The sequence below is a fragment of the Otolemur garnettii genome, unplaced genomic scaffold (assembly GCF_000181295.1).
Source record: "Otolemur garnettii isolate 467f Iridium unplaced genomic scaffold, OtoGar3 scaffold00001, whole genome shotgun sequence".
NCBI lineage: Eukaryota > Metazoa > Chordata > Mammalia > Primates > Galagidae > Otolemur > Otolemur garnettii.
In genome coordinates, this window is record NW_003852396.1 from 58,408,791 (window position 1) to 58,423,079 (window position 14,289).

The 14,289-nt window shown below is 37.9% G+C and overlaps 1 protein-coding gene across 1 annotated transcript in view; it reads left to right on the plus strand.

Annotated features, from left to right (window-relative positions):
- Positions 1–322: 322 nt before the first annotated feature.
- The window catches only part of DNAJC24 (DnaJ heat shock protein family (Hsp40) member C24), a 57,353-nt gene continuing 43,386 nt past the window's right edge, over positions 323–14,289 (plus strand). The window contains exons 1-2 of the mRNA XM_003781206.3: positions 323–370; positions 1,150–1,293. Coding sequence (XP_003781254.1) covers positions 1,183–1,293 — 111 coding nt within the window. The 5' untranslated portion in view covers positions 323–370; positions 1,150–1,182. The remainder of the gene's footprint in view (positions 371–1,149; positions 1,294–14,289) is intronic.

A 14,289-nucleotide genomic window follows, 5' to 3' on the forward strand; every position in this document is an offset into this window, starting at 1 on the left:
GAGGAAGCTCGGATGAAAGCGGGAAAGCTTGGGATGGGGAAGGCTGCTCGCTGAGAAGCAGGAGAGAAGCGATAGTTTAAGAGATGGGACAAAGAAGAGAGAAAGAGCGAAGCAAACGATGCCTTTTTCCACAGAAGGGTTCGGGCGAGAGCACTTACTGCTGGTAAACGCCATCCAAGCGGGAACTAGTTACCATAGCAACCGCGTCGCCGGCGGCGGGGCGGGACTTCCGGTGTGTGCCTCCGCCACTGCAACTCGACTAGGGACGCGCGCCCGTCGGCGCAGTGATTTCCGGCGGAAGAAGAAACCTTTTCCTGGTTCTGGCCGACCTCGGGGGAAAAAGTGGGCACTGCTGGTTATGTAAAGTTTGGTAAGTCTGGTAACATATAAAGACCCGAGGGGGTACCCAGCAAGGTTGGGTAGACCAGCTGTGATTGTAAGGAAGTCCCAAGTCCCAGTCTGAGGCGTGCCCGCTGTCTCGTTAGGTATATACACTTTCTTGTTGGAAGAAATTGCCTGGTTTCTGGGGCTCCTGGTGGTTTCTCTTCTGTAGAATGGCGAACTGAGTTATCTTCAAATGTAGAGTTTCGGAGCATCTTTCTTTGCGAGGTCTGAGCGCCTCTCCAGTAACAAGGGAACTCTTGTTTTCTACTGGTCTGCACTGGGGTTTTTTCGCATCCTTTCCAGGTAATCTGGTAGAAAGAAGTAAACTGCAAAAATTTTGAAAGAATGCCCTCAAATGCATTTTAATTCCTTGATGGTCTGTTTAATTTTCTTTATTCGTTCATTTTGTGAATATTTATTAAGCTTCTCCAGTGTGTTAGTCCTTGCATGTGTACTGGTTTTACCACAAGACTAGCAGAACTATATATTCTTAGAGGCTCATTCACCACTTAGGTCCATTATCAGATTCCTTTTTTTATGCTGTTGTGTATTCATTAACTTACGATATAAGCATATATCATGAAATATCCAACAGGTTTTCTATGTCTTGTCTGTATACTTACACATGGAAATCTTGGGGTGTTTAAAATGAAATATGTGCTTCCTCAGATTTGCATTATAATAATTAGCACAACTAAATATTGAAGAATTTAGAAAGAGAGGTGCATGCAGCTGTAATGAATTGTTATTAATATTTCTATTCAGTTGATCAGAGAAGGCCCACTTCTTGTTCAATGGATGATGGCAGTTGAGCAGACCCCAAAAAAGGATTGGTACAGCATTCTGGGGGCAGACCCATCTGCAAATGTGTCAGAGCTAAAACAGAAGTATCAAAAACTCATATTAATGGTAAGTCTTTTCTGTCAGATTTTAAATCATGAGGGCAAAAATTAGTTTTTTATGTGACCAGAAATTTAGATTTCCAAAAAATAAATGATAAGGTGATACTAATTTGATTTAATTGACACTTTGAGTACTACTACAGAAAAACTTTAAGGTTGGGACAGCATGAAGTTAGAAGCAAGAAATCTGAGTCAGGCTGATTTAGTTAGAATCCTGACTCTGCCCTTGTCATGAAAACTCAGGCAAATTACTTTCCCTTGTGTATGCCTCAGGGCAGATTAAATGAAATAAATCCAAGTTAAATGCTTGGAAGTATTGTTACATAATGAACTGCATCTAGTAGCCACTTTATTAAGCTTTTGAAATGTGGCTAGTGTGAACTGAGATACATTGTAAATGTAAAATATACTTCGGATTTTGAAGACTTAGTACAAAAAAGGATTTTAATCTAAAATTTTTTCATGTTGATTACACATTGAAATATTTTGGATATACTGGCTATTTTGTATATTGTACACATAATGTGTCTGCATATATTTGCAAATATTACCCAAATTAGTTTCTCTTTCTGAACTGTTACATTAATTTTTTTTTAAATCTATGCTGTGATGTTTCTTAAAACAATGTCAGTAACTCTGTAATGGTGTATAGTTAACTCAGCTTACAAGGAGAGTAAAGAACTATTATTTATGCATCATTTGTTGTTACTCTGTTTTATACCAGATATATTAATGATATTTTCCCCAATAGTGTTCGTTGTGAGAGACATTAGCTAGTTCACCATTAGGAATATGCTAATATTCCTGCCTTAGGTAATAAGTTGGACTAATGACCTTAAGGTATCTTTTGTCTCAGAAGTTTTAAGATTTTTATCAGTAAAATCAACCACATTTTATTGAAAATTTCCTAATATTAAATCATCCTTGTACCTCAGTTAATTGTGAATTGAGGCTAGGGAAGTAGACGGGGTCTCTGGACATCTTGCCAGTCCTTGTAGGCCTTCTTGTCTTTTAACTAGTTAATGAGAAAACACTTGAACTTACATGGTAGCTTCTGACAAACACCAGAGTGCCTCAAGGCCACATGTTACCCTAGTGTGGCCCCTCCATTGAATCCAACATTCACAGAACAATTCCTTTTAATAAAGGTTCCATATCCTGGGATCAGAAAGTCAGTTGCTCTATCTCATTGCCAACGTTTGATGCTATTAGTTAGTGGCTTTCATTTCAGCTACTGAAGTTTCTCAGTTTTGCCACCAATGACTTTTTGGGCAGGGTAATTCTTTGTTATGTGGTTTGTTCTTTGTTTTGTACAATATGTAGCAGCATCCCTATATGCCAGTTACAAACAAAAATAACTTCCTGCGTGTAAAAATTGCCACATCCTATTGACAATCATTGTACTACTCTACTGTGTTTGTACTGATATCATGTTTTTTTTTCCTCTGATGACAAATAATGTTGAGCCTTTTTAATTGTGATTGGTTAATTTGTTTTCATTGTGAAGTATCTTTTTAAATATTTGAAATATATTCTTGACCCGTGTATATTTTCTCCTTGTTTGTGGCTTACACAGGTCATTTTTTTTTAATTGTGTTTTTTGATGAACAGAGTTTTTTTGTTGTGATAAATGTAATTTATCAAATTTTTGTTTTGTAGTTAGTGATTTCTTCTCTAAGGTCATGAGAATATTCTTCTGTGTTTTCTTCTAGAAGCTTCATTCTAAAAGAAGTTTGCTCTTACTCTTGGACTTATGATTGTTGTGTATAGTGTGAAGTGGGAGGTCATATTTTTATAATATTTCCCTTAATGTGGATATTCAGCAATTATGGAGTACAGTGTGCTAGTTTTATATACAATTTCATCAAAGTGGTTAACATAGCTTTCATCACATTTTCTTAGTTATTGTGTTAAGATATTTATATTCTACCCTTAGTAGATTTAACACGTACCCTTGTAATGTGCACCATAGGTATAGTCCCACCAATCATCCTCCCTCCCTCTCATTCCCCTTCTTCTTGGGCTATAGTTGGTTTCATTTGGAAGTGTGGATACTTATAAATGAGTTTCATAGTAGGGCTAAGTACATTGGATAGTTTTTCTTCCATTCTTGAGACACTTTGCTAAGAATATGTTCCAGCTACATCCATGTAAACATGAAAGAGATAAAGTCTCCATCTTTTTTAAGGCTGCATAATATTTCATAGTGTACACATACCACAATTTCTTAATCCATTCATGGGTCGATGGGCACTTGGGCTTCCTCCATGACTTAGCAATTATGAATTTGGCTGCAATAAACATTCTGGTGCAAATATCTTTTTTATAAAGTGATTTTTGGTCCTCTGAATATATTCCTAATACAGGAATTGAAGAATTGAATGGCAGGTCTATTTTTAGATCCCTAAATGATCTCCAAACATCTTTCTAACAGGAGCTAATTAGTTTGTATTCCCACCAGCAGTGCAGAGTGTTCCCTTTTCTCCACATCCATGCCAACATCTCTGGTTTTGGGATTTGTGATGTGGGCTAATCTTACTGGAGTTAGATGATATCTCACAGTGGTTTTGATTTGCATTTCTCTGATGATTAAGGATAATGAGCATTTTTTCATGTGTCTGTAGGCCATGCTCCTGTCTTCTTCAGAGAATTTTCTCTAAGTCCCTTGCCCACACTGAGATGGGATCACTTGTTCTTTTCTTGCTAATGCATTTGAGTTCTCAGTGGATTCTGGTTATTAAACCTTTGTCAGAGATACAACCTGCAAATATCTTCTCTCATTCTGAGGACTGTCTCTTGCTTTACTTACTGTGTTTTTGGCTGTGCAGAAGCTTTTTAGTTTGATGAGGTCCCTGTAGTGTATTTTTAGTGTTGCTTCAATTGCCTGGGAGGGTCCTCCTCATAAAATATTCTCCCAGGCCGATTTCTTCAATGTTTTCCCTGCACTTTCTTCTAATATTTGTATAGTTTTATGTCTTAAATTTGAATCTATAATCCAGTTAGAGTCTATCTTTGTTAATGGTGAAAGGTGTGGGTCCAGTTTTAGTCTTCTACAGTCACCGCCAGTTCACCCAGCATCATTTGTTAAACAGGGAATCTTTTCCCCACTGAATGTTTTTAATTGGCTTGTCAAAGATCAAATAACAGTAAGTAGCTGGGTTCATCTCTTGGTTCTCTATTCTGTTCCATACATCCACTTCTTTGTTTTTGTGCCAGTACCATGCTGTTTTGATCACTGTTGATTTATAGTATAGTCTGAGGTCTGGTAGTGTGATTCCTCCTTCTTTGTTTTTATTTCTGAGTAATGTCTTGGCTATTCGAAGTTTTTTCTGATTCCATATAAAACGAAGTATTATTTTTTTGAGATCTTTAAAGTATGACAGTGGAGCTTTAATAAGGATTGCATAAAAATTGTATATTGCTTTGGGTAATATGGACATTTTAACAATATTTATCCTTTCCAGCCATGAGCATGGTATGTTTTTCCATTTGTTAAAATCATCAGCTATTTCTTTTCTCAGAGTTTCATAGTTCTCTCTATAGAGATCTTTCACATTCTTTGTTAGGTAAACTCCTAAATATTTCATCTTCTTTGGCACTACTGTGATATAGGCCTATTCAACATTTCCACTTCATTTGGGCTTAGTCTAAGAAGGTGGTGTGCTTCTAAGTATTAGTCTATTTCTTTCAGATTTTCATATTTCTGAGAATAGAGTTTCTTGTAATATTCATTAAATTTGTTTGAATTTCTGTGGAGTCTGTTGTTATTTTTGTCTTTGTCATTTCTGATTGATGAATTTCAAGATTTTACTCTTTTATTCCTGGTTAGGCTAGCCAAAGGTTTATCTATCTTGTTGACCTTTTCAAAAAACCAACTTTTTGATTTATTGATCTGTTGTATAATCCTTTTGTTTTCACTTTCATTTAATTCTGCTCTAATTTTGGTTACTTCTTTTCTTCTGCTGGTTTTGGGATTGGGATGTTCTTCCTTTTCCAGTTGCTTGAGATGTCCCATTAAGTTGTTAACTTCCTTTCTCTTGAGGAAGGCTTGCAATGCTACAGATTTCCCTCTTAGGACTGCCTTTGCAGTATCCCAGAAGTTCTGGTAATTCATGTCTTCATTATTGTTTTGTTCCAAAAATTGGGTAATTTCCTTCTTAATCTCATCTGTGATCCAGCTATCACTCAGCATAAGGTTATTTAGTTTCCATGTTTTTGTATGAGTATGCAGATTCCTGTTGTTACTGAGTTCAACTTTTATTCCATGATGGTCCGAGAAGATGCAAGGAATAATTTCTATTTTAAATTTGCTGAGGTTATACTTGTGACTTAAGATGTGATCAATTTTGGAGGATGTTCCATGGGCTGATGAGAAGAATGCATATTTAGTTTTGTTAGGATGGAACGTTCTGTAGATGACTGTTAAATCCAAATGTTGAATGGTTAAGTTTAAATCTAAAATTTCTTTGTTTAGCTTCTTATTGGAGGATCTATTCAACACTACCAAAGAAGTGTTAAACTCTCCGACTGTTACGGAGCTGGAGGAAATCAAGTTGTGCATGTCTGTTAAGAGTCTCTGTCATAAATTGAGGTGCATTCTGGTTGGGTACATAAATGTCAATAATTGAAATTTCATCATGTTGAGTGTTACCCTCAGCAAATATGAAGTGACCATCCTTATCTTTCCTTATTTTGTTGGTTTAAAGCCTTTTGTATCTGTGAATAAAATTGCAACACCTGCTTTTTCTGATTTCCATTTGCCTGACATATAGATGACCATCCCTTCACCCTGAGTCTATGTTTATCTTTTAAAGTAAGATGAGATTCTTGTATGCAACAGATATCTGGCCTGAGTTTTTATATTCAGTCTGCCAACCTGTGCCTCTTTAGAGGACAATTTAAGCCATTCACATTAATTGAGAGTATTGATAAGACTGGTGAATTTGGGGTATTGAGTTTTTTGAAAGTCCAGTGGATATTTTTAATCCTTTCACCACTGTAGAAGTTGGAATTTGATCAAAAGTTTCTGAGTGAGTATACTTTGGTGGTAGAGGATTGCACTTGTCATTATGGGGATAGGCTTGATAATATCCTGGAGAGCTGGTGTAGTTATGGCAAATTTCTTCAACATGTGAATGTTATGAAAATATTTAATTTCTCCATCATAGATGAAACTCAGTTTAGCTGGATACAGGATCCTGGGTTGAAAGTTGTTTTAGGAGGTTAAAGGTCAATGACCACCCTCTTGAAAAGTTGAAAAGTTTCGGCAGAGAGATCTGCAATCATTCTAATATTCTTCCCCTTGTAGGTTATGGTTTTCTTATGTCTGGCTGCTTGCAGAATTTTTTCCTTCACATTAACTTTGGTGAAGTTAATTATAATGTGTTTGGGAAATGCCGTATTTGGGTTGAGTCGTGCTGGGGTTCTGAAACTATCTTCTATATGAATTTCAGAATCTTTTACCATGTTTGTGAAGTTCTCCGTGATTATCTCTTCAAGTATAGCATCTGGGCCTTTGGAAGCAACCTCGTAGCATTCTGGAATTCTATGAGGCGAATGTTAGTTTTTTTCGAATTATCCCGGAGCTCTTTGAGAGGATGATCCATTTTTGTTCTCTACTTCTCTTTGAGCGTTTTGGAGCATTCAAAAGCTTTGTCTTCAATATCAGAAATCATTTCTTCTGCCAGCTCCATTCTGTTACTAAGGGATTCTACTGTATTTCTCAGATATTTGAGGGCTGCAAGTTCTTGCCTCAATGTGTCAAAATCTTTAGTAATTTTGCTTTGAATTTAATGAATTCTTGACACAACTTTTGAAATGTTTCTTGAATTTCTAATTCCAACTTTTCCTCCATTCTGTTAATGTTATTTGTAATCCAAATTCTGAATTCAATTTCTGACGTCTCAGCCTTTTGTTTACGAATGGGATCTTCTGGTGTGTCCACCTGGGGGAGTTGATCTACTGTGATTATTCATGTTGCTGGTTATCCATGACTGCAGGTTTTCTGCTACTCTTTGCAAAGGATCCATACAGTACTACAGCCTGGGACACTGGGGACCTGCTTGGGGTGGTAGGGCTAAGTGGCTCTTGTTTTCCTTTAGTCTCTGTCCAATCCTAGTGAATCAGTAACTTTAGATTGAAGTATCAACTGTGCAGAAATATAAGCAACTAAGACACTTGCCCCCCACGGGCAACAACTGGAAAAGGAAAATCAAACCTTCCCACACCGCAACAATGGTCCTTGGGTGATTGGCCCAGGTCAAGAGTTCTAAATCAGTTGTCTGAGTCAGCGCCCAGTCTCAAGTGGGAGAGTTCAAAAGGTCTCTAGCAACTAGATAGCAGGGGTCTGCTGGCAGTTCGAGTATGACTTGCTCTGGTGCTCTGTAGAGTCAGAACTCCCCCCCCCCCCAGCAAATGAATTAGTCCAGGAAGTTTGATGTCTCCATCCTCACCTTGCATCTCTTTCATGCCCAGTCACTGGTAACCCTGCAGGGCTATGAACCACTTCCCTCCAATGAGCAGATGCTTCAGGTGTTTGTGCCTGCCCGAGTCACTGGGAGATTTATGTCTCCTCTGCCAGGCCGTCACACCCTGTCACCAGCTGGCAGGGGGCACTGAAGCCTGACTTCTTTGGGTGCTTAATGTAGGCTAGGGAGTTTCACTCAGTTCCTGCCCCTTCCCCGATTGATGTTACACTTATATTCTTGCAGAATTTGCATTTCTGTCCTGGCTGTGTTCCCCTTCAGGCCAGGTGCAGTTTGAGTACACAGAAACTGCAACTGAGCCCCACCCTATGCCACTGCCGCTGCTCCAATTCTCACGGAGCTGGCATCTCTCTCCGCTGCACTCTGTGTTGGGGCGGGCACGGTTGGAGCTCACAAATGGCTCTCGGTTCCTGCCTTTCCCTCGGCTGATGCTGCTGTCATGCCTGCTTTTGTCCCAGCTATGCTCCCATGGGGGCTGGTTGTCTCTTGCACTCACAAGAGCAGCAATTCTGACTCAGGCTCACCTGGGAGTATGCTGCCTGTGCATGTGGGGAATTCTCTTCTCTGTCTTGCTGTCCTGTGCCCCTGCCCTTACTGCCTCAGGCATACCCTTTGCTCACAGGGCCTGCATTTCCGTCCCAGATCTGTTCTGCCTGTGGCAGCCACAGGAGCAGAGGCCCGGCTTCTTCTGCTTGCTAAGAGAGGCTGGAAGTGTTTCTCTAAAACATCACCAGGGGTCTTGGGGAGTGCTGGGAGTTCAGAATTGTGGATAGCATACATTTTCAGTTTTATGTCTGGTGGGAGAGTGCCATGGCACAGTAGTGGGTCCTCTCGGGGAAGGAGTTCCTGTTTTTACAAGGGCTCTCCTGTGGGATATAATATGAGGAGATCTGAACTCTGCTAACATGTTGGTAGAAGGTATACTGCGAGCTGTTCTCATGGGGGAGGGGACTCTGTGTGAGGGGGAGCTGCTTGGGATGGGTTTTGTATCTATTGTTTGTTTCCTTGGGGTCGCAGCTCACCTCAGCAGGGGTGATGTGAGCTCTTTAATCTCTCTTGTCTCAGCTCCAAACTCTTAGCTTACTTGCTAAACTTCTGTCCTTTAACTCTCCTTCTGGATGGGAGCCTCTGTGTAAACTGGCTCCAGTCAGCCATTTTGCCTCCTCCCAAATGGTGCCCTTTTTATTTTCTTAATATGTACTACATAGGTGCTTCAATTATAATGTTCAACTGAAGTGTCAAAAGCAGATGTCCTTGACTTGCTTCTTCTTTTTTTTTTTTTTGAGGCAGAGTCTCACTCAGTCGCCCTGGGTTTGAGTGCCATTGCGTCATAGCTCACAGGAACCTCAAATTCTTAGGCTCAAGTGAATCTCTTACCTCAGCCTCCAGCTATTTTTTTAGAGACCAGGTCTGGCTCTTGCTCAGACTGGTCTCAAACTCCTGAGCTCAGGCAATACACTGGCCTCGGCCACCCAGAGTGCTGGGATTACTAGCATGAGCCACCATGCCTGGCCCCTTGAGTTGTGTCTAATGTTAAAAGAAAAACCTTTAAGATATTATTAGTAAGTAATAAGTATGCTGTTAGCTGTATATTTTTAAAGATGCTGTTTGTCAGGTTGAGAAAATTCTTCTAATTTATACTTTAGGAGGTTTATGATACATGGATATTAAAATTCATTAGATGCTGTTTGTATTTATTGAATTTTGTGTTTATTGATTTTCCTCTTTTAATCTGTTAATGTAGTGACTTATGTTGATTTTTCTTATGTTAAAACTAGTTTGCATTCCTAAACTGAACAAACTTCACTTGCTCATAAAGTAGTATGATTTTTATGTATTATGGGATTCAACTTGCTATTTTGTTAAACATTTCTTTGTTTAAACATTTCTTTTGTTAAACTTTTATAGGTTAATGTTATGTGTTTTTCTATAATTTTCTTTTCTGGTAATGTTTATATCTAAATTTAGTATCACAGATATGCTGGCCCCATAAAATGAATTGTGATGTGTTTCCACTGTCTTTCTTTTCTGGAGAGTTTGTGAAAGATTGCTATTTTTCTCTTTAAAAGTATAGTAGAATTCACTAGTGAAGTCCCCTGAGCTTGGAGATTTCTTCATGGGAAATTTTATGGTTATGAATTTAATTTCATTAAAAGATACAGAGCTTTCAATTTGTCCTTGTTTTATGTTTAAACTGTCTTTATTGAGACAGAGTCTCTCTGTTGTCATGCTACAATACCATGGCAACAGCCTAGCTCACAGCAACCTCAAAGTTCTGGATTAATCAATTCTCCTGCCTCAGCCTCCTGAGTAGCTGAGACTGCAGGTGCCCACAATAATACTCAGCTAATTTTTTTATATTTAATAGAGACAAGGTCTCCGTGTTGTTCAGGCTGGTCTCAATTCCTGAGCTCCACGGATCCTCCTGCCTTGGCCTTTGAGAGTGCTAGGATTACAGGTGTGAGCCGTCATGCCTAGTCCATTATGTTTAAACTATTTTCTTATGTATTGCTTTTAATTAAGACTTAAAATTTTCCAGTCCACCAGTATCTGTCTTTTTGGGGAGATATTTAGTCCACTTACATTTAATGCAATTATTAATAATACTTGGATTTAAATGTGTTTGTCCTTATTATTCTTGTTTCTTTTTTCTTTCTCTCCTTCTTTTCTTCCCTCTCCCCCTCCTTCCCTGCCTCTCTTCCTTCCTTCCTTCCTTTCTTCCTTCTTTGTCTTAAGCTGGTCTTTGTTCTTCTATTGTTTCTTTCCTTTTGAACAAATCAAGTATTTTTCAGTATTTCATTTTATTTCCTCTGTTAAAGTTTTAGTTATATCTCTTTGTGTATTTTTTAGTTACTGTTCTAGGGATTAATATGCATCTTTAAGTTATCACAGTTTACCATCAAAGAACATCATATTACTTCACAAAATAAGAACTTGATAGCATTATTCTTCCACTTATCACCTTTTTTTTTGTATTTTACTTCTACATGTACTATAAACTCTATGCTTAATTACTATTTTAAATATTTTTACTCAAGCATTTTTTTTTAAAGGAGATTTATTAGAGTGTTTGTGTATGTGTGTTTGTATTGTATTTATTTTTTTGTGATGTTTCTGTCTGGCATTATTTCCTTTGTCTATGATATTTCTTGTTTTTTGTTTTGAAATCCATTTTCTATTTCCACTGAATAGAGAATTCTAGATTGACAGTTCTTTTTCTTTTAAAGTGCTTCTAATGAGAAGTCAGCCATAATTCATATCCTTGTTTCTTTCCTTATAATGTGCTTTCTTTCCTCTGGCTGTTTTCATGATTTTCACTTTATTTTTTGTTTTTAGTAGTTTCACTTTGTGTATCCTACCTGCTGTCAACTGAACTGTGGGATCTATTGGTTGATGTCTTTCTTTCATTGGATATTTGGTATATTTGCAGCCCTTGTGGCTTCACATATTTTTTTCTTCTCCATTCTTCCTCTTGGAATTATACAGACAGTGCTAAAAAAATGTATACACATTTTAAGAAAGGAAAAAATTGCTTTATATTGGTAATGCTTAAGTCACATTTGATGTCTCCAGTTACGGGGGGGTCAGTGTGACTTGCATTTATCTTTTGTTATTATTTTGAGAAATATTTCTCAGGTAGACTGCATTGTTTACCATTTATTGATCAATTTTACATCTCAAATTTTGGTGTTTCTCTTCTTCGCTTGTATTTGTTCTTACACGTTTATGCCTTTTGCCTTTTTAAAAAATACATTATTTCTTTGCTGTTACTATCATGGCATTTGGGGAGGAATAAAAGTGTATTAATTTGCCATTTAGTAGAATCCTTGAACTATAGTAGAACCTCCATACTAGACCACCTCCCCACATGGACAGCCTTTAAGTTGATCTAATTTTCATAGACCGAACCTCCTCCACATGTATGTATGAGTACAGAAGACCTAGTTCCTTATGTTGACCAGTTTGTTACAATCCTTTGGGTGGTTAACCATAGAGGTTCTATATTCATTTCCCTTTACGGCGGTGGTTCTCAACCTTCCTAATGCCACGGCCCTTTAATACAGTTCCTGTGGGTTGCAACCCAACACAGGTTGAGAACTGCTGCTATAGGGGCTAGAAACCTTTCCTTGGCCATACGCATATACTTTTGCATTTGCTGCTATCTCTGTTCCACTTTCCCCCATCCTCCAGCTCACCTGATTTACTCTCACTCACTGTTTCAAAATTATCTTACTTGAAACCCTTGCCTCACCAGCTCCTTGCCATCTTCCTTACGGTGACCTTCCTGTAGCTGTAGTGCATGCCAATATTTCTCTATAGCTGTTAGAGAAGGAGAATGAAGGTAGCTGGAGTATGATAATGCCATGGCCCTTTAATACACTTCAACCCACAGGTTGAGAATCTCTGTTGTAGAAGGTGAGAGAGATTTGAATCTGTTGCATTGTATGAGAATTAGCCAAGGAAAAATATTGGGATTGATATTACAGGAGAATGAATAATTGAAAAGAGGCAGAAGAAGGTGGGATCTCAAGCATAGGTAGAAGGATTAGCTTTTAGGTAAGAGAAGTGAGGGACCTGTATTCATTGTTACAGAAGGGAAGAAAGAAAGGATTTGTGTGATAGCTAATTTGTTTTATGGTTTTGTGGCTTCTTTTTTTTCTCTGTGGAGTAGAAGGCAAAATGATCTCTTGAGAGAAGGGCAGAAGAGGAAGTGAAACAGTAAATTATAGGAGAGAGGATTTCAACTAGTGTTTTTCTGGGATGGCATCTTCTAGGTATGTGTAGTGAGAAGTCCAGCCAGCAACTGTGCAGCAGGCAACAATAGCTAGAGGGAGGCACCAGAACAGTCAGTCTAATAGCATCATGGTCTCCTTTATTCTAGGTGGCTGTTACCAGTGGTCCCTTTGTTACTACAGCTGAGCACAATAATATATATTCATAATTATGGCCATGAGTTCAATTATGTTCAGTGTACTCTGTTTAAGAAAGCAAGGAAGTATGTATATAATTAGTAACACATTTCAGGCTTTGCAGTTAACAAGTGCTTTCAAATCTTAGTTGGTTTTATCGTCTCTAAGGTAAGTAATGTTATCCCTATGTTTATAATTGAGAATACGATGGCTTAGTTACAGTTAAATGGTTTGTTAGAAAAACACAATTAATGAGGGTTAAAATCTAGGCTTGATCGAATGTCCTCTGACTTTACACTCTTCCATTATATCGCACTTCGCATAATTGCCATCCAGAAGGGTTTACTGTTGTTTAAAGGCATAATTTTCATTTTTCTGTATTTCTGTGAAACATCTCATTTATGTACAGTTAATGAAGTATTACAGAAGGTCAGATATAATTACTACTCTCTTTTAATTGTGAAAGATCTAGATTTTATATAGTTTACAGAGTGAAATTTATTTTCTTTATTCTTTTTGTATGATGAGTTTAGAGCAGCAGTTCTCAACCTGTGGGTCGTGACCCACAGGAACTGTTGTGGCATTGGGAAGGTTGAGAACCACTGGTTTAGAGTTTCTAGTGGATTTAAGAAGGGGAAAATTATAAGGGAAAATCATATTCATTATGTTTATAGGTTTTTGTTTAATAAAATAGGCTTCTAAAGTTCTTGTTTTTCTTTTTTTTTTTTTTTGAGACGGAGCCTCAAGCTATCCCCCTGGGTAGAGTGCCATGGCATCACGCTCACAGCAACCTCCAACTTCTGGGCTCAAGCGAGTCTCCTGCCTCCGCCTCCCAAGTAGCTGGGACCACAGGCACCCACCACAACGCCCGGCCATTTTTTTTTTGGTTGCAGCCATCATTGTTGTTTGGCGGGTCCGGGCTGGGGATTCGAACCCGCCACCTTAGGTGTATGTGGCTGGCGCCTTAGCCGCTTGAGCCACAGGCGCCGAGCCAAGTTCTTGTTTTTCAATTAGAATTACCATATTTTTTTAGTCTGTTTTTCAACAATGTCACAAAACAGAATAAAATTACATTTGACTAATCACATTCTGTATCTAATTTTGTAAAAAAGCACATTTATTACATGTACTTTTTCAAGTTCAGAAGACTTTGAATTTAACACCTCCTACATAATTAGTTGTTAGGATAAAATATTGCTAAATCGTAGGCTGCTAAGTTTACAATACATGTTGATTTAGTAAATACTGTTTCTTATTTCAGTTTTTGTAAATGTAGTACTTATTCAAGGTCCTGGTTCTGGAAAAAAATCATATTGGCTAATTGAGATATTTTAGAATGCTTTAAAGATACATATAAATGTAAAGTACAGAATTAGCTTTAAAGAGACATTTATTTCACATACTATTAAATAGTCTATTGCCTAATAATTTACTATATAAAATTAAAAATAATTGAGTCAGCATTTTCCCACACTGTTTTACTTATTGGTAAAATTGCATTGTTCTTTTTTCTTTTTATGAATCAGTTTTTAAAATTTTTTTAGACTTGATGCCCATAGCTCAGTGGTTAGGGTGCTGGCCACAAATAGTGGGGCCCATGGGTTCGAA